General features: G+C 33.6%; 3 protein-coding genes across 11 annotated transcripts; 2 read left to right on the top strand and 1 right to left on the bottom strand.

The window, feature by feature from the left end:
- Nucleotides 1-41: 41 nt before the first annotated feature.
- On the bottom strand, nt 42-6,076 carry LOC105111547 (cysteine protease ATG4-like). The gene is made up of 9 exons (XM_011006938.1): nt 5,770-6,076; nt 4,413-4,971; nt 4,222-4,307; nt 4,024-4,074; nt 3,519-3,898; nt 2,512-2,650; nt 738-793; nt 576-646; nt 42-477 (listed from the first exon to the last, which is right to left on the bottom strand). The coding sequence occupies exons 2-9, from the start codon at nt 4,876-4,878 to the stop codon at nt 281-283; spliced, it is 1,446 nt and encodes a 481-aa protein (XP_011005240.1). The 5' UTR covers nt 4,879-4,971; nt 5,770-6,076; the 3' UTR covers nt 42-280.
- A 325-nt stretch (nt 6,077-6,401) lies between these two features.
- On the top strand, nt 6,402-12,213 carry LOC105111546 (histone-lysine N-methyltransferase ASHH3-like). Of its 5 annotated transcripts, XM_011006934.1 has the most exons (15): nt 6,402-6,515; nt 6,614-6,675; nt 7,109-7,177; nt 7,676-7,802; nt 8,043-8,154; nt 9,431-9,530; nt 9,910-9,988; nt 10,102-10,273; nt 10,373-10,453; nt 10,568-10,745; nt 10,900-10,927; nt 11,027-11,117; nt 11,689-11,737; nt 11,821-11,904; nt 11,995-12,213. In XM_011006934.1, the coding sequence occupies exons 3-14, from the start codon at nt 7,145-7,147 to the stop codon at nt 11,890-11,892; spliced, it is 1,122 nt and encodes a 373-aa protein (XP_011005236.1). In that variant the 5' UTR covers nt 6,402-6,515; nt 6,614-6,675; nt 7,109-7,144; the 3' UTR covers nt 11,893-11,904; nt 11,995-12,213. The 5 variants fall into 5 exon arrangements, with proteins under 5 accessions (XP_011005236.1, XP_011005237.1, XP_011005235.1 ...); XM_011006935.1 differs by lacking the exon at nt 6,402-6,515 and having other exon boundaries at nt 6,522-6,675; nt 10,571-10,745; XM_011006933.1 differs by lacking the exon at nt 6,402-6,515 and having other exon boundaries at nt 6,522-6,675.
- Nucleotides 12,214-17,066: 4,853 nt separating this feature from the next.
- Nucleotides 17,067-22,789, top strand: LOC105111545 (methylenetetrahydrofolate reductase 2-like). Of its 5 annotated transcripts, XM_011006929.1 has the most exons (13): nt 17,067-17,176; nt 17,840-17,932; nt 18,244-18,851; nt 18,940-19,000; nt 19,164-19,246; nt 19,381-19,554; nt 19,643-19,816; nt 19,908-20,008; nt 20,124-20,235; nt 21,206-21,286; nt 21,426-21,603; nt 21,990-22,324; nt 22,443-22,789. In XM_011006929.1, the coding sequence occupies exons 3-13, from the start codon at nt 18,408-18,410 to the stop codon at nt 22,524-22,526; spliced, it is 1,827 nt and encodes a 608-aa protein (XP_011005231.1). In that variant the 5' UTR covers nt 17,067-17,176; nt 17,840-17,932; nt 18,244-18,407; the 3' UTR covers nt 22,527-22,789. The 5 variants fall into 5 exon arrangements, with proteins under 5 accessions (XP_011005231.1, XP_011005234.1, XP_011005232.1 ...); XM_011006932.1 differs by lacking the exon at nt 17,840-17,932 and having other exon boundaries at nt 18,330-18,851; XM_011006930.1 differs by lacking the exon at nt 17,840-17,932.
- The last annotated feature ends 597 nt before the right edge of the window (nt 22,790-23,386 follow it).

Genomic DNA, 23,386 nt, shown 5'->3' with positions numbered 1-23,386 from the left:
ACAAGAAGCCGAGGAAATTGTTTCATCAGCCGAACGAGATCTAATTCAATCATCAACCTTACAACATTTGCAATTTTGTTAAATGGTTTTTACACCGTAAGAAAAGATTGAAAAGAATCATAAATATTCAGTGTACTTTCCACAAATGTTGAATCCAACATCTAAGAAGGAGTCGTGGACTCCTAAATGCACTGCAATAGGAGGTGCCGAAAAAAGGATATACAATCCCAATACAAATCAAAGGATGTTACTAGTTTCCAATCCCTCGAGTCATTTCCATTTAAAGGAGTTGCCAGCCATCCTCGTTTAAGCAGCCCTCTGCATCATTCATAGTCATTACACCAAGGGGATCATCATCTCGGACCTCACTACTATCATGCTTTGACGATTTATAGGAATTAGCCACTGTAAACAATGGGGCACCATTTGATTCGTCTGCCAGCTTGGATGCCAGTGAACAGAAATCATCAAAATCATCTGTCCACCAAAACCAAAAAGAACAAAGGCTAGTTATCAGGTTGCATTTGAAAAGCTAAAATGACAGAATCGTAAACCAATATAATTTAACCAGCAACCTTTGTCTCGACAATAGAATCCAATTGCCAAGGATGGATCAATCAAGTCCAGAGGAATGTGCCGCACAACACTGCATGAATTATCAAAAACAGTTAGCAAAGTCAAATAAATATGCTGACATAGATAGTTAAACAAGAAAATGCGTTCTTGGATAAGCTCACTCGCAGTGGTAAGATGAAGTATTGGCCTCTACATCATCTCTGCTAAAATTGACCACCTGAAGACCCAAGCACCAACAAGAATATCTTCAAAATATTAACTTGAGCACAATAAATTCAATTGATGGGAAGTAAGCACCAATATCCCTATGCAGCCTTATACAATTAGAATGAAATATAAAAAAGAATAGGGCACAACGATGTCAAGAGACACCAGTTTAAGATGGAAAGAAATGCTTGTCTCAATAATCTTAGCAAACCACTTTTGAAGGTTAAGAAAACTCTAAATAACAGATATTGTAGGATTGGAAGAGGAAAATTTTGTGGCTTATGCCCAAGCCAACTGGAAAGAGCATAATATGACACTATGTAAGCCAGGAATACGAGAGAGGAGGGAAGGAGAGGGAGGGGAAAAGGGGCAGAGGAGTAGAGGGGGAGATAAAGAGAAAGATGAACAGACATAAGAAGAAAAATGGAAAACTCAATTACCAATAGCCATTCCAGCTTTTATATAGGCACCTAAACCTAATGAAACCCTAATATAAAATATAACATATCATAAAGTCCCAATTCCAAAAAAATAATAATAAAAAAAATCTCTACTGAATATCTTAATAACAAAAAATAACTAGATTCGCTAAATAGCATAGAATAACGTCTCCCAACTTTCCTACAATAAATATCACAAAGATCCTCCATCAGACTAGCATGTTAGCTCAACATTGTAAAGCAGTGAAGTTATCTACATTACAATCCCATATGCTGCAGAAATCAACTGAATTGCTAAAAAAAGAAAATGCAGATAAATGCAATAAATTAAGTGTAAAAATCAAATCAAAACTGGTTTGACTTGAATGCTGCAATGAACTTCAATGGACCACACACACTGAGATCTTTTAGAGCCACTAGCCAGATGCATTGATCACTAATTAGCTCCTAATATTCATCAAAAGGGCTAAAGCAAGATTTGTTAGAGTCATGCTCCTTTCCCTAAGGCTTAACCTCATCCTCCAAACAGACTAATTAAGTTGATCGACTAATATTAATGTGACATGAGAAAATATTTTTCGTCTTGATTTTATGTAAATGGGTTCAGTAAATCACAGAAAATATGCAGATGATGGTTGAAGATTAAGAGGTGTCAGCTCCTTAGACCATGTAACATGATCACCATGGAGAGACTAGTGTTTAAGTCTACAAAGTTTCTGAAGTGTTTTATCATGCAAGTATGAAATGCATTTGGCCCACAGTCTAGGACACTATATACTTATGGTAACATGTTAACCACAAACTGGGGCACCAGACTTTTGGCACTTTTCTAACTTCAACTACCTTTCAGATTCATATCAACCCTGTCCTTTCCATTCAGGATCAAATGCATGCTCCTCTGATGTATTGCTTCTCTCTCTTGGTTTAGGTACCCTATATTAGTTTGTTTAAATGCTTGTTCTGAATTGAAGTCATGATTCCTGGTTTATTTGTCATATTTGGAGGGATAACACCAGCAAGCAGTCAAAATCCATCGCAATGGAAGGGAAGCAATTGTTTTAGGTAGTAACATTTCATTTTGAAACTAAAGGAAGCATCTCTATAATTTCATTAAACAGATTGGAAATTCAAGTGAGGTATATGGATTCAATTTCTGGTATATAATCACTATGCGAAGAAGTAAGAAATAGAAAATTATTGCCATAAAATTATGGAATGACATAGAAATGAGTAATTTAGTCATCTATAATATGTGATGATAGATAGGTCAGAAAGAATTATGATTTACCGGCTGAACTTCATGTGGATCAAGATAAAAAGCATTCTTGTCCTGCACACCAACAATATATGTTGAAGCACCGGGTTTCCCACCCAAAATTCCAAGGCTTTGGGGAAAGGTGAATGTTGCCTGCAGGGATGGAATATACCTGAAGCAGTTTAAATTCCAACTGGTTAACAAATATGACAGTACACTTAATATGAGTCTAAAATATGAGTCTAAAATTAGGTTAGATTAGAGAATCGGGGCAGTGAAATAATAAGTAATTTGGTTCTTTATTTTTAACATTGAATCATATGATGCATTTTCCCATTCCCTGCATGAATGTTGTGAAAACTCGTGCAAAACTGCCTTACACAAGAAAAAAACAGGATCATCCTATTGAACCTTTCCACTATATCCCTAAACTAAACTAAAATCCATTTTGTCAATGCAGCATCACACCTTTTCCAATAAAAGAAGCACCCCACAAATATAAAAAATAAAACAAATAGAAATCATAGAATACATTTTTCAGCCTATCACTAGATAAAAGGTTTGATTGCGATCTTCTTATAGCATATAAATGCTCAATGACATCCCTAGGTTCGAAGTATTGATATTTATTAGAGAAAGATAGTTAAGATAGTGATTATTTAATTCGACGACTGACATTAATTGGACCATCACACTTCTATCTAAGGCTCCTCAGAAACACTCACATCCAGCCTATCAGGTCTAATAGAATCAGTATGTTTTCATGGAAATTTAACATGGCTCAGGTAATGAATAAATTATTCAACTATTCTTAGCCCTTAAATGGTCATCACAGGTCATGATTCATGAATACAATGGATGTCCCTTAGTTTAATCACTATAAAAGCAGTAAATTAACCAAACCAAAGAAACAGGGCAATAGAGCAAGATGAAGTTCTGCATATCAAATATAATTTGCATCAAAACAAAGCAAATCAAATTCCCAGCTCAAGCAATGATGACTTCAAAATGAAATATAGATGTAGAACATGATCACAGACCTTGGATTTATTTTGTCAAGCCCAAGAACCAAAGGAACCAGTAGAAGAATTGGTGTCCAATCTTCTCGACCTTTAGAAAACTCTGAACAATGTCTAGCAGCATCTTCAATGCTGAGAACTGGAGCTCCCCCTCGCTCCCCATCTTCACAACCAGAAACAACATAAACAGCCATTGGAAGTGTCTGGAATTCAAGATTGGTTTCCTCTCTCTTAGAGCGGGCTAGAGATTCCCAAGAGCGGCACATGGCATAAGGGCCTACCCATGATCCAGCTGCAAGTCCATAAGCCTTTCCAGCTTGAAGAAGATTGCGAATAGAGAAAGCCGATGCCTCCGAATCACCAAAAAGATGTAAGATCTCAACATAATCTTGATCCAATGGCTGCATAATTAAACGTGAAGGATGAAACATGATCCATGATATTGTAAGAAGATCAGATTCATCTTTGATTCATAGTTGAGTGATGGGAAATTTTTTTCTTAGGAATTAAAATTTCATAGGTTCACCTTGTCCAATGGTTTTCTCCAAGATCTCCCTAATCGATGAAAAAGCAATGCCTGCAGAGTTAGAAATGAGAATTCACCATTAACTGGAAGGCAGACATCATAACAAAATATACAATGACCCAGGGCTGGAAAGTTAACTAAAATAATTGAACTATCATAGAAGAAAGTATTGATGTGAGAAATGCAGCAGCAATATACCTGAGCAACAAGCATCTGACTACTCCGAAGCATACAACCCCAGTTTACATCACTTGTAAATTTTGAATCTTCAATCATATCAAAACCTACAAATGAGCAATTTAAGACGGTTCCCCATAATTATAAATACCATGCCTGCTAAAGCTTTACTTAAAGATAGGATGAAATGGATAAATAGTCATAACACAAACCTTTTCTATACGTGATTAGAATTCGTGATGAAAAATCACGATGAAATGCAGCTAAAGCATCAGTAGCATCTGCATTTCCAGAAGAGTCACCTTGTGAAATCTTGTAGCACGCTCCTAGAAACCATATGTCACTAGTCGTGTTAGATATCCCTGTCTTGCTAGTCCCTAATACACGCTCTTGGATTCTCCTCATTGTGCCACCTGCCAATATTTTCTTCACGGATGATGTCCAACCATTTCTATGTCTAATATGTAGTCCTTCGCTGTGACTAGTTGAAGATGAGTCGCGATAAATGTCAAAGACCGAGAAAGCAGATGCCAAGAAGCTTGACCACAAAGAAGGCTTGGAAAACTTAGTGTCAGTGGACCCTGGTTCTGAAGAATCAGATATAAAAGAACTCTTTGGGGTGTCAGTTGTAGTAGTTTTAGATGGCGAAACAGCGCCCCTCTCACGAAAAACCTTCATTACCTAGTCATGGAGCAGCATGGAGCAGCAAAACGTCTCATAGATGCAACCAGAGTGTTGTCAAGAATCCAAAGAGAAACAGAAACCGTGTAGCTGAACCATACAAACATGCACATAGCAAAGTTAAGCACATCCAAGTGTGTTAAGTAAATAAATAGATAAATCAGAGGGGATTGTTATCACATCATACAATTGAAGAGAAGGTAGATGCAATCAACGGCCATATAATGTGCAAACGTTTGAACAACTCAATCAATGACACAATTTTGGCTGTGTTTGGAAATGCATTTGAAAAGCCTTTTGAAAGTGCGTTTGGGCAGAAGAAGTATCAAATCAATGCCTTTTTCAGTGCTTTCGGATAATTTTGATATGAAAAGTCAAAACCAAAAAAAAAAGCACCTGAAAATCGTAAACTCCTGAGTCTAATCTAAACCTTGTAGATAGGACAGGCTAAAAGGAAAAGGGCAATTATATGAAAAGAAATGAGCATCTCCTCAGTTTGAGATTTCATGCAATGCATTGGTTGCCAAATTATCTGATTGATTGTTGTTTATAATTCATTTTTTTTTAATTAGTAAAACTACGATTGATTGATTAAAAAACAAAGCTAGCTAACTCCATCATCCAAATAATACCGACTCTGACTGAGTTGGCACACACAATCAATCTTATAATAGAGTATTCAAGAAAAAAATGCAAGAAAAAGCACTAAACTCAGAGTAATTCTTCATATATAAGATAAAGATAAATCAAAACCAGAGCAAATCAAGAAAAAAGAAAAGCAAACCGTAATAATTCATTCTTTTCCGAATTAATTAATTAATTAATCAATCGATTATGAGTATCTATCAACAAATATATATATATACAGAGAGAGCGAGAGTTGAATACCTGAGAGAGTATATTTGAGGAAATTTTTAATTTCGGGAGAGGGAGGTCTCCTTGCTTGGCTTGGTTTATGTTTCAGAGTTGGTTCCTTCTACTGCTACGCTACCGCTGCTTGTTTTTGTATTTTTTTTTTTTAATTTTGAGGAATTCCTTCCTTTTCCTTCTTTTTATCAACTGACTGCCTTTCTGTAAATAATGTAAAATTCAAGGACGAAACAACACCCTCCCTCCGTTCTTTGTTTCCATTCCATCTGGCTGGCTGGAAGGAATTATACATTAAAATAATACCTTTTCTCAATTTTCTCTTTTCTTTTTAATAATAAAAGAAAAGAAATGATGATGATAGATGGAGGAGGTCTATTATCAATTTGTTTTCGTGTTTCAATTTCCTCCGCGTAACTAGCTCCGCTCTACGGCGTCGTTTCTAAATTTCGGTCGAGTTTGGGCCGGTGCTTCTCCTCGTTTGTTTCCCAATCCTGTGTTTGTATGGGCCTCAACAGCATTCAGCCCATGCCCATGGTCCATTGGATACGCTTTCTCACATCACCGGAAAACCTAACCTTCAATTGCTATAATACTGGCGGATGCACGCTATACCACTATACACAACAACAAGTAAATAAAAATAATAAATACTACATAATTTATAGTAATAGTAATAATAATAATTATAACAATTACAATATCATATACTTACCGTTTGCAGTTGAAAGTGCTGTCATTGTGCGTCCTATGGAATCATAAGTCAGGTAATATTATTATTATTATTATTATTTGGTCACAGAGAGAAACAAGTAACTTCCCTCCCTAACTCCCTCTCCAATCTCTCCCTCTCCCTCTCATGTAGAAGAAGAGCAAGAGGAAGGAGAACAGCAACAAGAACAAGATCTGCTTTCTTGACTTCTCCCGGTAAGCCACACGCACCCTCTCATATTCCTCCCCTTCTTCTCTTTATCCATAAAATAGCCGTTGATATTAATCTTCTCTTGTTGGCTTGCCAAGACAAGATGAGATTTTTATATTTACAGTATTCCTTTTGGGTTTTCCCTTTTTTTATTAAACATTCGCTCTGTTTTTTTGTTTTTTTTGTTTTGGTCATTGATTTATCAATAACTGGATCAATGAATTAACTGTTTTAACTGCCTTCCATTGCCTTGTTGTAATGATATATATTTTTTTTGTGAGTGATAAGGATTTCACTTGGTTTGATTTCTAGGTTTTATTTTTCCAACTACGACTCATTTGAGCTTGCCTTCAATACTCTGAAACCTTACACCCTATTATTATTTCAATTAAAAAATTCTGACTCATTCTTATACTTTTGGATGCTCTATGTATGTAGGTATAGCGTTCTTTATATTCTGTATTCTGAGCAGTTATGCTGCTTGAAGCCATGCCTGCTGCGAAGAAGGTTAATTTTTTCGTCATTCTATTTTCTTGTCTCTTTTCGCTTGGCTTCAAAATTTGAGTTGGTTTTACTTTTTTATCTTTTAGAAAAAAAGAACTTCTATAATTAATCAGTGAAAAACTACACACTTGACTTGGTAAAATGTGCACACAAGGCTGGGAGACCAAACATGGGATTCATATAGCCGACTCACTTAAGCCTTCCACCCTTTTAACAAACTGTTCTTCCATGGTTTTAGTTTTAGCAGCCCCAATACTATTTGATGTACCTCTACGGCGATTTTTTTTTTTTATCCTTTTAGCTATCTCTAATGATCAACAACAATACATAATGTGTATTCAATTAAATTCTCAACTTGTTGGAACTTTCTCATGGCTGGCGGTGCTTCTTGAGCTGATCTTTTTTCTCGTGTACGATTTTCAGAGATGTGCTGCATTGGATTCATCTTATTATGATTTAGTCATTGATGTTTTTCTTATTGCCATATCTTTTGTTTATTAGGACCTTGATGAACGAATCACCCTTGCATTCAACAAGTTGCTGAAGGACATAGGAAATCAGGTTGAGTTTGAGCTTCCAGATTCATTTAATAAATCAAAGTCTACAGCCTACACCCTTATAAAGCGCAGTATCCACTCAAAATATGTAGAATTTTTAAAGCCATTTTATGGAGGTTTTAGTTTTAGCATTCATTTTTCAGCTTAGAGAAAAGCTGTTATGATGTCTTGTTTTTCCTTCCATTATTAAATGTTCCTTTTCATTTCGCATGTCCACATGCTTTTAAAGTATTATGTTCTCTCTTTCTATCTGTATCCTCGGGTATGAATATATATATGCATGTATGCTTTTCTTGATCAACACTTTCAAGATATATATCTCACTAAGAAGATTAAAAGGCGCCTTGAGGATGATGGCATATTCTGCTCCTGCAGTGCATCACTGGGTTCCTCTCGTGTGTGTGATAGAGATTGCCATTGCGGGTAAGAGCAGCCTTCAATATCTTGGTTACTCCAAGTTGTATTTGATAAATTTTCATTCTATAAACAGCTTGTAATCATGTTTCATCTAGTAGTATGTTAGTTTGATCTAATTTTACTGTATTCAAATTTATTTTCAGTCTGTACATATTTATTTCCAAGCCTTATTGGATAGTACATGATTGAAATTTGGAGATGCCACTTTTAGGCCAGATTGCCTATGTAACTTGTTCATAATTCATTGTCTGTCTTCTAGCACATCATCTCTATTTATGATAAATTTCTGGGTTGTCTGTCTTCTAGCACATCATCCCTATTTATGATAAATTTCTGGGGTCCACCACTTAAACCTCTGGTAGCAATCCCTCATGAATTACTGCTCGGAACATTGACATGCAGGGAGATCTAGAGTGCCAAAGGGGGCGTAGGGCTCCCCATCCCAAAGGTGAAAAAACATACTAATTCTAACAGTCAAAGATGATATAATGTATTTATTTCTGCATAACGATCCCCTCAAACTAAGAATTTATCCTTTGGCTCCCCTCCAGTAATTAAAAATCAGGTCTTGCCCCGTGCACATTGATGAGTCAGAGCCCTTGGGCATTGATTAGTGCCTGAATTGAACCCAAGCTCCAGCAATACATTATATTCATCTTGATATCCTTGCTGAGTGCATATTCACGGTTTAGTTCTGTTACTAATGAAGAGGTCAAAATAGGTTCATAGTTAAGTTTGATGATTGTTAATTGTCAAAGCAGGATGATATGATTGGTTGAAATAGTTTTATACTTGAGTTTGATTTTCTAGGAAACATGTGTTTGATCCTGCCTAAATCTAGAGTTGATACAAGAGTGGTTGTCATGCAATTCAATATAAATGAATTATTACCATGACAAGGTCATTGAATTTGACAGAAGATGTCAGGAGTTCATGGTGAGTAACTATCACAAGAAACATTCCCATGATCATGGTCGCTGTCATCCTATTTATAGTGAGCTGACTGGTTCAGACTTAAGAGGATGTCATGCAGCCTTTATGTAATTGCTACCATTGGTTGTTTTTAATTCTCTGGGAGTTTCTTTAATAGCAATTATTGTTTAATAATTTAATCGTGCCTCTTCTTTTTTTCCATTCATTGTCTTCATTGGAGGTGTGTGGTTATGAAGGTTTCTTGTGGATTTATATGTGTTTGATGTTAGTATTATTATTGTTAAGTTTCTCATTTATATGGGAGCTTCTGTAATAGTTTAAAAACTCTATAATTACTTTTATCTCCAAGGATGCTGCTGTCTAGCTGCTCTTCAGGCTGCAAATGTGGGAGTTCATGCAGCAATAAACCATTCCAGCACCGGCAGGTGAAGAAGATGAAATTAGTGCAGGTAGATGTGCATGGCTTCTCCTGGTCTATCTTAATTAATATGTAGAGTAGGACTTTATTAATGAAGGGTGAAAGGCAGTAAGAATGATGCTCTGCATGAGGGAAAAAAGAACCATAAGGATCCCACTGGTATATGTATATGACTTGTCCCCTTCTCTGTTCCTCTTTATCTTGGATATGGTTATTTAGTCTGAGGGTTGTGGACCTGGAAAATAATTCATCTCATCTTTCTAAGCATCTTTATCCACAGGAATTATTTGGATGTTGTTCAAATGTCATAGTGTCCTGATTTCTGTTCGCATATCATTTCCTTTGTGCAAGTATCTGTTTTTACCTATTCATGCACTCAAAATATGAGGTTAATAAGGTATTGTTTGTAGACCGAGAAATGTGGATCTGGGATTGTGGCAGACGAAGATATTAGACAAGGAGAGTTTGTAATAGAGTATGTTGGAGAAGGTGATGTCCCTCTGTCGCTGCTTGCTATTCAATTGAAATTGCATATTTAACAAGTTGATGTTTAATCACTTAGGCAATCTATTAATTAATACTTGATCCATTACTCAATGCAGTTATTGATGATAAGACCTGTGAGGAAAGGCTTTGGAAAATGAAACACCGTGGGGAAACAAACTTTTACTTGTGTGAAATCAATCGCGATATGGTTATTGATGCCACATACAAGGGAAACAAGTCAAGATATATAAACCACAGCTGTTCTCCCAACACTGAGATGCAGAAATGGTGCTCCACTGATCCTTATTCCTCACTTTAATCATGCTAGTGTTTAAACATGCCGATTTACTGTTTTAGACTAAATCGATTTACCTTTTTTCTTAAAAGGATAATTGATGGTGAGACTAGAATTGGCATATTTGCAACCCGTGACATAAGAAAGGGCGAGCATCTGACATATGATTATCAGTATGAGTGCTTGCATCCACTCTTATTTCATTCTTTAATTATGGTTGAGTCTTTTATTGCTTACACAGTAAGCATTCTACAAAATCTATACTCAGTCCAGTCTAATAAATTTAGCAGGTTTGTTCAATTTGGCGCAGATCAAGATTGCCATTGTGGTTCCTCAGGTTGCAGGAAAAAGCTAGGGGTTAAACCGAGCAAGCCTAAGATGTCTTCAGATGCTGCATTAAAACTAGTAGCATGCCAGGTGGCAGTATCCTCTCCCAAACTGAAAGCAATGATGTCAGGAAAAGATGTATGTATGTGTAGTTGTTTTATGTATGCTTTTGCACATATGATTTCATTCAGCTTCTACCCTTATACTTCCTTTCCTTTGCATTTTTTTTCCCTGTGTATGATATGCATATATTTCTGCGAAAAGACTGATACTGGTATTGTTATTTGTGAAGGTTTATCAGAATGGAGATTTGCACAGAGGTGAGCAAGTTTTGTTCGGCATGTTACCTTGTTTTGTTAATTTCTGAAATATGGTTATCTGAACATTATTCCTTTTTGTTCATTTTAATTTCATCTCAGGGAGTTCGCAACGTGCTTTAAGTAGTCTACCAACATACTCCTGTAATTGCATTGGCGAAGTGGTTAGACTATCTCGCCACACTGATAAGATGTATGTTTAGAATACTACTAATTATCATTCAGGCTTTCATCCATTTTGCTAAGTAATAATTTGAAAGTGTTTGATTGATGATGAGAGAAAAAAGATTTGGAATTAAGTGACTACTTCCCAAAGGGGAGCTATATTTTGGCCTGTGATTTCTACGTTCTCCCTGGTGAATGTGTATTGGTAATAGCCAGAAGAATGCCATGGAATTTGTGTTTAGGAATTATAAAATAAAGGTGTCACTTATTATCCCTCAGCTCCTGCAGATAGGCAATGCAATTAAAAGCGTGTCATCAATGGTCCCATGACTTGGCAGTTCAGGATCAACAAATGTCAAATTATCGTCTTCTTATTTAACCCCAGTTAGTTATTGTAGTACCATTGGTGTTTTAGAAGGTTGGTTTGGTGCACACCTTAATTTTATCTAACTGTTGAATCTAACAGCTTCTGAATTTGGCTGAATTCCCTTGTGGTTCTTGGATTCCCATTCAAAGGTTTCGATTAAAAACTGGATTCTGATATTTTGCATATGTGGCGGTTCTATTAATTAAGTTTTTCCATGTATTGATTGTTCCAGATATTTTGGGATTATTAAACGGTATGATAAGTATTCAAGAAAACACTCGGTAAGAAGAGCTGTTTCTCTGATTACTGTTATGTGAATAAGTGTCGTGATCATATCTGATTTCATTTATTTAATTTTTGGCAGATCATGTTTGAAGATGGCACTGTTAAGTTTCTTGACATGTCAAAAGAAGATTGGGACTTTGTAACTTGGTGATTTAATTCCAGGGTAAGTGATCATGGTTTTTGTCGAATCAAAGGATTACAGACAATGAACTGCTATGTCATGATGCGTTTTTATCTTTTTGTTGCATCTCAGGTAATAATCTTGGACAAATGTAGTGTGCTTGACTTAACCTGACAAATTTGCATAAATGTTTGGGCCGGTTCTGTTCTCCAATAAAACTAGATTTGATTGCACAGGTTTACACTTAGCAGAATGTTGTATCAAATGCATTTTTTGTTATTTTTCTTTGATAAAGAAGGAACTCTGTAGTATTATTATCTGTTAAAAACATTTGCTCGTTATTTGTAATTTGCTTTGCTTGTGTTGAGAGTTGCCACTAGATTCAGACGGACTGAATTCAGCCGAGAAACAAAAATAAAAACGCTGCGGTGTGCACTATTTTTCCAGTAAATCATTTAGGTGCTGCAAACACCTCGTAAAAAGAAAAAAAACAGGTTTTATTTTAATTAAATGATAAAAAAATTAATCATTTTTTATTTCTTAAAAGTGGAAAAAATGATGTTTAATTTTCAACAAATTAAACATGGAATAACAAAATTGAGTAAAAGAAAGTATTAAAAAAATCATTGTGGGTTAACTCAAATTAATATGATAAATATGTAATTTGGATAATAAAAGGTGAGTTAATAAGGATCAATCTATTAAATCTATATTTTAGGTCATTAGGTTGGAATAACCTAATTAAAAAATAAAATAAAAGAAAGGCATAACTAATTTTTTTAAAAGAAAATAATGTTGAACAATGAAATTTTTTAAAAGTAATTTAAACGTTAAAAAATAGAATTAAGAAAAAAAATTAATTACATAAAAAGATTAAAATAAAAAAAACAATTAAAATAATGAGGATGAAAATCAAAATAAAAAATAAATTAGATAGCAACTACAAATTATTAACTAGAGGATTAAATCAAAAAGAAAAATAACTTTAATAAATGAATGAAAAAATCAAAAGAATAAGAAGCAAATTAAAAAAAAATATGAGAAAAAATAAATATTAAATTGAGATTCGAGAATGAAATTGAAAACAAATATAACTTTTACAAAAAAGCTAAGAATAAAAATTATAAAGTAAAAGAATAAGGGCTAAAGTTGAAATATTTAAAGAAAGACCAACCTATAATTTTTAGGGGAGGAGAGAGAAAAAACAAAAAAAGATCACAAGTTTGATGATTTAAACCTTGAACTTTGGTCGATTTAATATATTGTCATCTCACTTTTTTTAAAAAAGATATCATCTTGAATTTTTTTTAAAGTATTTGATTTATTTGGAATTAGCTTTCATAATATATTTCAATTTGGTTTCAATAAGATTAATTTATTTTGATTTTTTTATAGGGTAATCATATCTTATAACTTGAATTGTGGGTTTGATAAATTAACCCAAATCGTTCTAATATATTACTGTTTCAATATTTTTTTAAAAAAATAAAATTTTTATTTTTTTAAAAAAACTCAAACCACATTATTTTGGGTGTCCATGTTGCTTTTTGGATCTAAGTGCCTAGGGTTTTTTTTCATCTATGTTTTTTTTATTCTTTGGTGTTCTTTTCTTGTGTTAAAAACAAATATGGTTTGATCCACAATGTAGTGAGATGAAATAACATATTTATAAGAAAATTTAAAAAATATTAATATTTTATTATAACAATCCACAATAAAAATATACGATTCGCACTTATAAAACAATGCCACAAAACTAGATATTAGGGGAAATTCATTAAATTCATGAATAATTTCACCTTTATCACATAGTAAAATGATTATTAAGTATCAGCATATAAGTACGGGTAATAATTTCATGAGGCGCATATGACGTCGCCCAATAGCCAAACAAAAGCCTTAAGATTGATGCTTGAATCATTTTGGCGACCTCTTCATTTCTAGGTGGTACATGTTGTTAACAGAGCTTTGGTTGAATGTAGATAAGCTTTTTTTATATTTTCTCTCCTCCTAAATTCTTATGCTTAAAGAGTGTAAATTCTTAAAGTAATCTTTCAATTTCTTTTTCCTTTATATTTGATGTATGTTCTTTTAATTACTATTTATTTAATTTGAGGTTGTTTATAAAATTGAATTTTTTTTAAATTTTATCCTCCATTAATTTTTTTGTATGTAATATTTAGTCCCTAATATTTTGATTGCTATTTGTTTTGTTTGAATTAATTTTTATGATTTCATCCTCTATTTTTTTATATCAAACTTGAACTTCATTCTTTTTATTTTTTAAATTGTTTTTACATTAGGGAATTTTTAAAATTGATATCTTTTTTTTGGAAGTTAGCTTCATGATTGAGCCCATATTTAGAATTTCATGGGTTATAGATTTGAAAGATTAACTTGGGTTTATAAATTTTTTCTGGTTTTTTTTTTTTTAAACTCATATTTTTTCATTTTTATTCTTCAACATTTATTTAATTATAGATTGGGCTCCATTGATTTTTTATATGATTTTTCACTAATTTTGAACATGATCGTGATTATCTTGAGTATTTTTATTTATTCTTCTTTCTTTAAACTTAGCTTTTCTAAAATATATTTTATTTTTAATTTAATTTAATTGATTGGTTAAATATAAGCATGAGATGCTCACTTTATGATATTTTTTTTAATTATTGGGTAGACATCATTTTATTGGCATGGATAATCATTTGATTAAATAAAAAATTTATTCAAAGCAACAAAGTTATTAAATATAATAGAGTGCATTTTTTTATTGATAATTTCTTTATGCAAAAAACATGTTGAAAAAAATTATATATTTATTTTTTCTTACTGAAAAATAAAATTATTGAATGCGGATGCCTAAACTTACAAACCTAGGCTTGATTATTTAGGCTCCATTTGTTTCATAAAAATCATTTTCCAAACTTTTATATGTTTGTTTACTATCAAAAAATTTGGTTAACATAAAACATTTCCTAATTAAAGAAAAATTCAGTTAGGTTTTTAAGGAAAATATTTTCATTTTATTTTTGAAGCAAAACACTTTCTAGAAGTTACAAAAAATGTAAAAATATCTTTATCAGCTACAAGAATTTAAAAAATAACAAACAAATAAAATAAATAATGATAAGAGGGATTGTTTTGCAAGTTTAAAAACGAGATTTGGACTATGTTAATTCAGATAATGGTATTAAATACTAAAGGAAGTTTAAGGAAAAACCCAAAATAACAATTTAAAGGAATTGTGGGGTGCGATTGCAATTAACCAAAAATTTCACTCTTCTTTAGACCCTTTAAAGGTTGACTAGACAACAATAAAGGAGAAGGGGAGAAAAGTTTAAATTCCTTCCAATTTTCTCGTGTTAAATGTTTAAGAAAGAGTGAAATTGAGTAATAAAATAGGTTTAAAAAAGAGTTAAACAAATAAAAAAACCACTAGAATTAAAGAAATTTTAAAGAAAGGGGATTAATTAAAAGGGAAAGTGAAGAAAGGAGAGGAGGAAGAAGGAGACTTGTGAAAACTTAAGCTAGTTAATGTTCAAAATTTTTATTATGAGTCATAGGATGTTTAGAGCTTGCATATGTCAATTTAAATGAAACTTTGTTTGATTTTCATTAAAACTCTAGCAAATTGATTTAGGTTTTCTAATTTGAAATTGAAAAAAAAAGTAAAGTTCTTTGAAATTGATTCTCTAGGAACATTATAGGTTATGTAATGAATGAATTTATGATGAAGAAATTGAGAGGGGGGGATAATGATGTATTTTTGATAGTTTGCATAAATTGTATTTTTATTGTGTTATTAATGATGCAAATAATGATTTTAAATGATTGATGTCCTTTTACATAATGTTGATGGATTTTTAATAAATTAAGAATTCAGTTCAATTGAAGAAATTGTTGGCTAGAAGGTAAAAATTGATTATATTAAGTGTATGATGTGCTTTGTATGGTTAAGTTTGTTAATGAAAAATTTTGATAGTTTAATGGTGTAAAGGAAATAAAGAAATTGAAAAGGATTTCTATGGTCTTCTTGAGATAAAGTGTGGCCAAGTACCATAAAAAAAGGGAAATGATTGATTTGAATGGTTTGAGAAATAATGTTAAATGCAAGAATAAAAAAAAAAAATACTAAATAAGAAATTATAAAAGTTAATAAATTTATGTTTTTCTTTTATTAGAGCCAACCAATAATGGTGAAGAGAGGGTTGAGTTAGCCATGGTTTAAATTAGTAAGAAAATAAAATAAAAAAATAACTATAAAAAATAATAATAATTTTTTTGAGTTATTAAGGATAATATTGATACATGAATGAATTAATTTGCAAGGAAAGTATCTTGACAACTAAATAAATTAGTTGTCAAGTTCGAGGAAGAACTTTAAACACAACATGCAGATTCTAACACTTATAAAATTGAAGTTATGTTAGTGTTAATATTTTTGAATTTTATTTTCTCTTTTTTGATATTATTATGAAAAACAACTAAATAAATGAATAATGGAAGGAAGGGAAATATATGAATAAAAAATTTGATTAGTTACTCCTAATTAGATGTTAATGGACTTTTAACATCGATATTAAAAAAAAATTAAAATATTTAAAAGAAGTTAATTAAATATTCTAGGTTTGGATAATATCAATGAATTATAATGACATCAATATTTATATTGAACTTGATTAATTACTTCTAATTAGAGGTTAATAATGTCAAGATTTGTTTTTAAATGACAAATTAAAGGCTAATAATGACCAGGATAAAACTTTTTAAAAATAAAAAAATGTTAATCATTAACTATTAATAGGAAAGCCAATGTTTTCAATATTCAGTTGAAATTAAAGGAATAGTTATCACAATATCATTTTAATGTATTTACTATTGATTATGGTTGCTTTATTTATTGTAATGTTATGTTACCACATCTTATTCTACGTAGATTAGAAGTAATATGTATCATTTTGGGATCATTTGTAATGTTAATTATGGAATAACTATATTAAACCTTTATTTTTGATGCACAAATATAAACGAATTCTAGTGTTATAGAAAAACAAGAATTTGTCGAAATTTCAGAATATTATAAAACAAGAATTTCCCACGTTTTGATAAGCATAATTGTGGTTTCATAGAAATACACGTATACTCCACCCCATTTGTTTGCTGAAATGTATTTTATCTCGGAAAGTGATTTTTCATGGAAAGTAGATTTCGTGAAACTTATTTAGCATCATGATTGTTTTACAAAACAGTGCTATATCCAACCTCTCTCACCAGGAATCTCCAACAAGAGTGACACGCGTTTCTTATTAAGGCTTGTTTTTCTTGGATCTCAATCACTTAGACATAATTTGTCTTTTTGTTTAGATCTCTTCTGTTTTTATTCACATCTTGTAGCATGTTTTTCTGTTTGGTGGGTTTATCTGTTTTGTGTTCCAGTTGCCTAATATGGGAATAAACATGTGATCTTGGAGATGTTTTTTCTTGGTTTTGATTGAAGAGGACAGCTTCAGTGATTAAGAGTTTTGTTGTTGTATTTTAAAAGTGTTTTTTTGAAAGAAATTATTTATTATTTATTATTATTTTATTTTAAATTATTAGTTTTTAATATTTACAAATATCAAGAATAAATTTTAAGAATTAAAAAAATATTATTTTTAGCTCTAATAGTTAATGGACAGCGTTGAATTGGGATTTTAGTCCATGGGTGTATGAAGATTAGCATAGCGCTGATGCGTTTCTTTTTATCTTTACATGTTCTGTGTGAATTATAAATAATCTCAGTGTTGAATCTACTGGGCATCACTTTGTCTAATTTAGATTTGTTGTTCAATAAAATAGCCCAGGCAAATCTGAAAGTCTATAGCACCAAAGCTGGCAATAAAGTGGGTATCATGAATTATAGCGGTTTCGTTACAATAATTTTTGCTGCCATAGCAGTCAGCTTGCCAGAGATTTGATCTACTTCTTCTGAAAGAGAAACATTGCCGAGAGACCGCTTGGGTTGCGGCAGCGGTGCAAAGCCTGCTGCAGCCATCTCCCTAAAATGCGGAGGATGCAATTTAATTAGGTAAACTCTATAAATAAATAAAAATGGAAAATGTTTTATTTCCCATGGCCGGATCGATCTTGACACGAATAGGAAAATCTCAGGATAGGGAACGGTCTTCTATTTTTAGAAACCAAGGTTGGATAAACTTATTAATAATATAATTCGAAATGTGGCGAAGGAGGGCATGCAATTCCTCAAAAGAGTCGTGGTTTTGCGTTTGGAGCACCCGTAGCTACTTGCTCGGTTGCATTTGCTTATCTCTCTGTTTGAAAATACAAAATATTACTCTTTAAAAAAAATCGTTCAACTTACTTACTCACCACTCGCAGGTATTATTAGTACTATTATTATTTTTTAGCTATCGCAAACCGGACCCCTCCTCTTTCGCTGCAATCGGTGTGTTTCCACCTTTCAGTTTTACTCGTTTCATACCCCTCTCCCTCCCCGCATTTGTCGGAGTGAGATCGAGAGAGAACAGACAGAGAAACAGAAAATGAAGGTGATTGATAAGATTAGGGAAGCAGCAGGAGGAGGTGGAGATGCAAATGGCAATGGAGGAGATAGTAGCAGCAGCAGTAAGGTTGTTTTCTCCTTCGAGTTCTTTCCTCCAAAGACAGAAGATGGAGTGGACAACCTTTTTGAGAGAATGGACAGAATGGTGGCTCACAATCCTTCCTTTTGTGACATCACTTGGGGAGCTGGTGGTTCCACCGCAGATCTCACCTTAGACATCGCCAACAAGATGCAGAACATTATTTGTGTCGAGACCATGATGCATCTCACCTGCACAAACATGCCTGTTGAGAAGATCGATCACGCTCTCGAAACCATCAAATCCAATGGAATCCAGAATGTTCTTGCTCTTCGTGGTGATCCTCCTCATGGTCAGGATAAATTTGTCCAGACCCAAGGCGGCTTCGCTTGCGCTCTCGACCTCGTCAGTAACACATTTACATACTCTACTCTACTATTTGTTTCACTTCTTGTCAATCCAATGTTTCCCCACCCCCACCTTTCCAATGCAGGTCAAACATATCAGATCCAAATACGGTGATTACTTCGGCATTACTGTTGCTGGTTATCCAGGTTCTTATCATTTCCTCTGCTTTCCCTTTCCTTATTACTTAATTCATTACATAAATTAAAGTACCGATATGAAATCAAAATATTAAAAAGCAAATACAGCTCTTTATTTCATCATTGCTTGTTTTTATTTTTTATTTTTATTTTTTTTATGAATCAAATTCAGAGGCACATCCTGATGCCATTGGAAGTGATGGATTTGCTACGCCTGAGGATTACCAGAAAGATCTTGCTTATTTGAAGCAGAAGGTGCTTATTTTTTTATTTTTGCGAAAGCAAATGCGTTTCTCTAGTCTTTAATTAATACGTATATATGGATCTAGTCTATTTATTTATTTGCTTGTTGAGTATTATTAGTGCTTTCTTTCTTTTTTTGTTTCTAGGTGGATGCTGGAGCTGATCTAATTGTCACACAACTTTTCTATGATACTGATATCTTCCTGAAATTTGTGAATGACTGCCGCCAAATTGGAATCACTTGTCCCATCGTTCCTGGTATTATGCCTATTAATAACTACAAGGGCTTCTTACGTATGACTGGCTTTTGCAAAACCAAGGTATATTTTATATTATATGATCATAAAAATGATAATTAATTCAGAGGCAATGCTGCATTTCATGTATTCATTTAACTTCGTATTGTAGATACCAGCAGAGGTCACTGCTGCATTGAACCCTATCAAGGACAACGAGGAAGCTGTCAGAGCCTATGGAATTCACCTTGGAACTGAAATGTGCAAGAAGATTTTAGCTCATGGAATCAAGACATTGCATCTATATACCCTGAACATGGAGAAATCTGTTTTAGCCATATTAATGGTTTTCTTCTGTTGTTCAATTTATTATTCTTCCTAGAAATGCATTTAGTATTTACTTATAGCTGGATCTCATAACACACTTATGGCGGCAGAATCTTGGTTTGATTGAAGAGTCCAAGATTACAAGGGCATTGCCATGGCGCCCCCCTACAAATGTTTTCCGTGCAAAAGAAGATGTCCGTCCAATATTCTGGTATGCAGTTTATCTCAAACCCCATACTTATCCAGTAATTGATCATCTGTTTCCTTATTATTATTATTATTATTTCATTTCCAATACATTTGACGTATCTAGCCAATGATTGCAGGGCTAATCGCCCAAAGAGCTATCTATCAAGGACAATAGGCTGGGACCAGTACCCTCATGGCCGATGGGGTGATTCTCATAACCCATCCTATGGTGCTTTATCTGATTACCAGGTTCATATTTGCTGAACTCAACTCTTTAGTTCTTCCCTTCTAGGATATTTTGAATTTGGTCCCTTCCTAGGACCAATTAGTGCAATTCACATCACTTGCAATCTAGTTTGCTGAACAAGTAATTAACAAGGTTTTGTGGTTATCTTTTCATGTCTAATGATGTATTTATGCAGCTTTTGCACATGTTCTATCATACACAGTGTAGAAGCCTGTTGCAGACAGTATTTCCAATCCTTCATCCCTTTTCTTTATACCATACATTCTCATGTCACTGTTCTAATTGATATAATGGGTTTATTTGAAGGGTTTTGTCGACCTTGAAGAGAAAATAGGTAGATGGGAAGTTATATTTATCAATGAAGGTAAAAGAGAGAGTTATTAGCAAATTAGGCAGCATGCGAGTTTTTGGAAAGTTTTGATAGTGCTGCTTAAAAAAGGAGTTGAATCCCATTCCTTCCTTGAGTTCATGCAGACTAATTGTGTGAAGAAAATCGATGGAAAATTTATGTAGCAACAACTTTAAGATTTTTTTAGGCTGGCTTGCTGGTTCTTCTTCTTGTTCTTTTTATTCATAAAAAAAGAAGATTTTACTAGGAGGAGAACATTAAGTTACAATAGCGAGAATAAGTTAATGTTTCAACAGCCCAAAGTGCCTATCCACACCTCTGAAACAAATCTTGTGAACAGGACGCATGCTCAAATCTCAATTATCTGTTTAACGGAGAGAGGTAAGGGTGAGAATGGATTGAGCAGAAATAAAGAGATTTTTTTTGTTTGACTTTTCTCTTTCTCTTACATAACTCCTGAATGAGGACCAAAGGTTAAATTACTTGTGTTTGTAACTGTCCTCTATTCGCCTTGCTTTAAGAAAATTTAGTCTGCAGAAATTTAGATTTTATTTAGATTTTTTTATTAGTATGATGCAAGTTGTCGTTTTTTTGATACAGTTCATGCCATTTTTTTGATACAGTTCATGCGACCCCGAGCACGTGGCAAGAAACTCTTTGAAGAGTGGGCTATCCCCTTGAAAAGCGTCGAGGATATATATGAGGTAGGGTTTTCCATCCACAGTTACTTTTAGTGTTTTCTTCTTTCATTTGTAGTTTACTTTTTGTGTTTTCTCCTTTTAACCCAATCGATTGCAATAATAACACGTTTGAATGTGGCTCATTTGGAGTTTTGATTATCAGAAATTCAAGGTATACTGCCTTGGGAAGTTGAAAAGTAGTCCTTGGTCAGAACTGGAAGGCCTTCAACCTGAGACAAAAATCATTAATGAACAGCTGGGTAGGATCAACTTGAAGGGATTCCTGACTATCAATAGTCAACCAGCAGTCAACGCTGAAAAATCTGATTCTCCATCTGTTGGTGAGTGGTGCTCGTGTTTCTTGTTTGTCATCTAATATGTCATAGCAATATGTCTGTTAGAAGCTAACAATATTCCTGCAAAGTTCCTGGACAATTGTAGAACATAGTGCTGCCATTCACTTTGATGCTTGCAAAACTCCAAAGTGTTGCGGTTCATGTTTTCTTTAGCTTTCAATAACTCTGATTCGTAAAGTATAAGAGGTTTTTGAAGTAAATGTTCAAGGATAACCTTGGGGATTGTACTATATGAAGGGACTCGTAAAAGATTTGAGCTCTTCTCTTTATGTCGTAGTCTTTTGATTTTGGTTCTGTAAAGAATCTAAGGTGAAAATGGTCCTCATATGACATCTCTGACTTGATAAAACCATGCTTCGTATGCCCTGCAGGTTGGGGAGGGCCGGGAGGGTATGTATATCAGAAGGCTTATCTAGAGTTTTTCTGCTCCAGGGAAAAGTTGAATGCTCTTGTTGAGACGTGCAAGGCTTTCCCTTTAGTAACATACATGGCAGTGAACAGAGGAGGGAGTTGGATATCTAATGTTTCTCTGACTGACGTGAATGCTGTAACCTGGGGAGTCTTCCCAGCAAAAGAGATTACCCAACCAACCGTTGCGGATCCTACCAGCTTCAGTGTGTGGAAGGACGAGGCATTTGAAATCTGGTCAAGAGGATGGGCCTCCTTGTACCCAGAGGGGGACCCATCCAGAACACTGCTTGAAGAGGTAAATGTCTTCATAAATACGAGTCTCGTATGCATATATTCTATGCATTCATGCACGCACATTTCATTTGTTAATGAAGGCTTCAGGTTCAGTAATGATCCAATGTTAATATTTGCAGGTGCAGAACAGCTACTTTTTGGTCAGCTTGGTAGATAACGATTACATCCATGGGGATATTTTTGCTGTCTTCGCAGATTTATGAGACTAGGTGCTCTTTGCAGCTCCTCCATTTGCTTAGGGTCCATCGAAGTCGCACAAACAGGTGCTTTATCCCAAGTTGAATTCTAGCTTTATTCTTCTTATTGGCACACGATGTTTTTGAAATTATTTCTTTATTGACATGTAATAATAATTGATTGGGATTTTTCTACTCTTCATTATGGTGCAAATTGTATATGGAGTGGCAACTAATTTACTAAAGCCTAAAGCAAATATGATTACTTTATTTATTCATTTTTTTTCGCTCTTCAATTGAGCTGCGTGCTGTCTTTTTTTTTTTTAGTTGTCGTAATCTTCAGGTCGTTGGCCTTCACGTTGCAATTGAACTCCAGAGGCTGACGTCATTTTCAAATTGTCACCGGAGAAACTAATGAACTTTAATTGAAAAATTACTGCCAAAGTTTAAGGGTTGGTTAGCTGCAAACAGAAAAATCTTCAGCTCCCGATCACCATCACCAACAGCCTGCTTACTATCATCCCAACTCCCTCACAGAGGACAATTTCAATACCATTCAATACGTTTATTAAATTTTCTTTTGCATTGTAGATGAGCACACGCTTGGGCTTAAAGGGCTTATATTTGAAAGCCTGTCACCAAAGGCTTGAAGTTTAGCTATGCTTGTCAGGCATGTTAAAAAAAAACTCACAAGGTTTAGGGTTTATTATTTAAAAAAAAACAAATTTAAGAGAAATATTATATTCAAAAACAATAAAACTCACTCAGTTGGGTTTGGTTTTGATTTCAAAAAGCTAAAACTATTCAATCAATTAAAGAAATAGGGTAAATAAACAAATAGGGTTTAGGGTTTTAAAGGTGTTTTGGGTTTTAGATTTTTGGTTTTT

This window comes from Populus euphratica, unplaced genomic scaffold (assembly GCF_000495115.2).
Source record: "Populus euphratica unplaced genomic scaffold, PopEup_1.0 scaffold299.1, whole genome shotgun sequence".
Taxonomy (NCBI): Eukaryota; Viridiplantae; Streptophyta; class Magnoliopsida; order Malpighiales; family Salicaceae; genus Populus; species Populus euphratica.
Note: the sequence above shows the minus strand (reverse complement) of the source record. Positions and strands in the feature narration are given on the sequence as shown.

What these genes read in the sequence shown, in the direction of transcription:
- LOC105111545 (XM_011006932.1), top strand. Translation starts at nt 18,408, where the DNA reads ATGAAGGTGATTGATAAGATTAGGGAAGCAGCAGGAGGAGGTGGAGAT. An exon ending in TCGCTTGCGCTCTCGACCTC is followed by an intron (nt 18,852 to 18,939) that starts GTCAGTAACACA and finishes TTTCCAATGCAG; the next exon opens with GTCAAACATATCAGATCCAA. An exon ending in CTGGCTTTTGCAAAACCAAG is followed by an intron (nt 19,555 to 19,642) that starts GTATATTTTATA and finishes TTCGTATTGTAG; the next exon opens with ATACCAGCAGAGGTCACTGC.
- LOC105111547 (XM_011006938.1), bottom strand. Translation starts at nt 4,878, where the DNA reads ATGAAGGTTTTTCGTGAGAGGGGCGCTGTTTCGCCATCTAAAACTACT. An exon ending in GTCAGATGCTTGTTGCTCAG is followed by an intron (nt 4,075 to 4,221) that starts GTATATTGCTGC and finishes CTAACTCTGCAG; the next exon opens with GCATTGCTTTTTCATCGATT. An exon ending in ATCCACATGAAGTTCAGCCG is followed by an intron (nt 794 to 2,511) that starts GTAAATCATAAT and finishes TTGGGTCTTCAG; the next exon opens with GTGGTCAATTTTAGCAGAGA.
- LOC105111546 (XM_011006934.1), top strand. Translation starts at nt 7,145, where the DNA reads ATGCTGCTTGAAGCCATGCCTGCTGCGAAGAAG. An exon ending in CTACACCCTTATAAAGCGCA is followed by an intron (nt 7,803 to 8,042) that starts GTATCCACTCAA and finishes AACACTTTCAAG; the next exon opens with ATATATATCTCACTAAGAAG. An exon ending in AATAGAGTATGTTGGAGAAG is followed by an intron (nt 9,989 to 10,101) that starts GTGATGTCCCTC and finishes TACTCAATGCAG; the next exon opens with TTATTGATGATAAGACCTGT.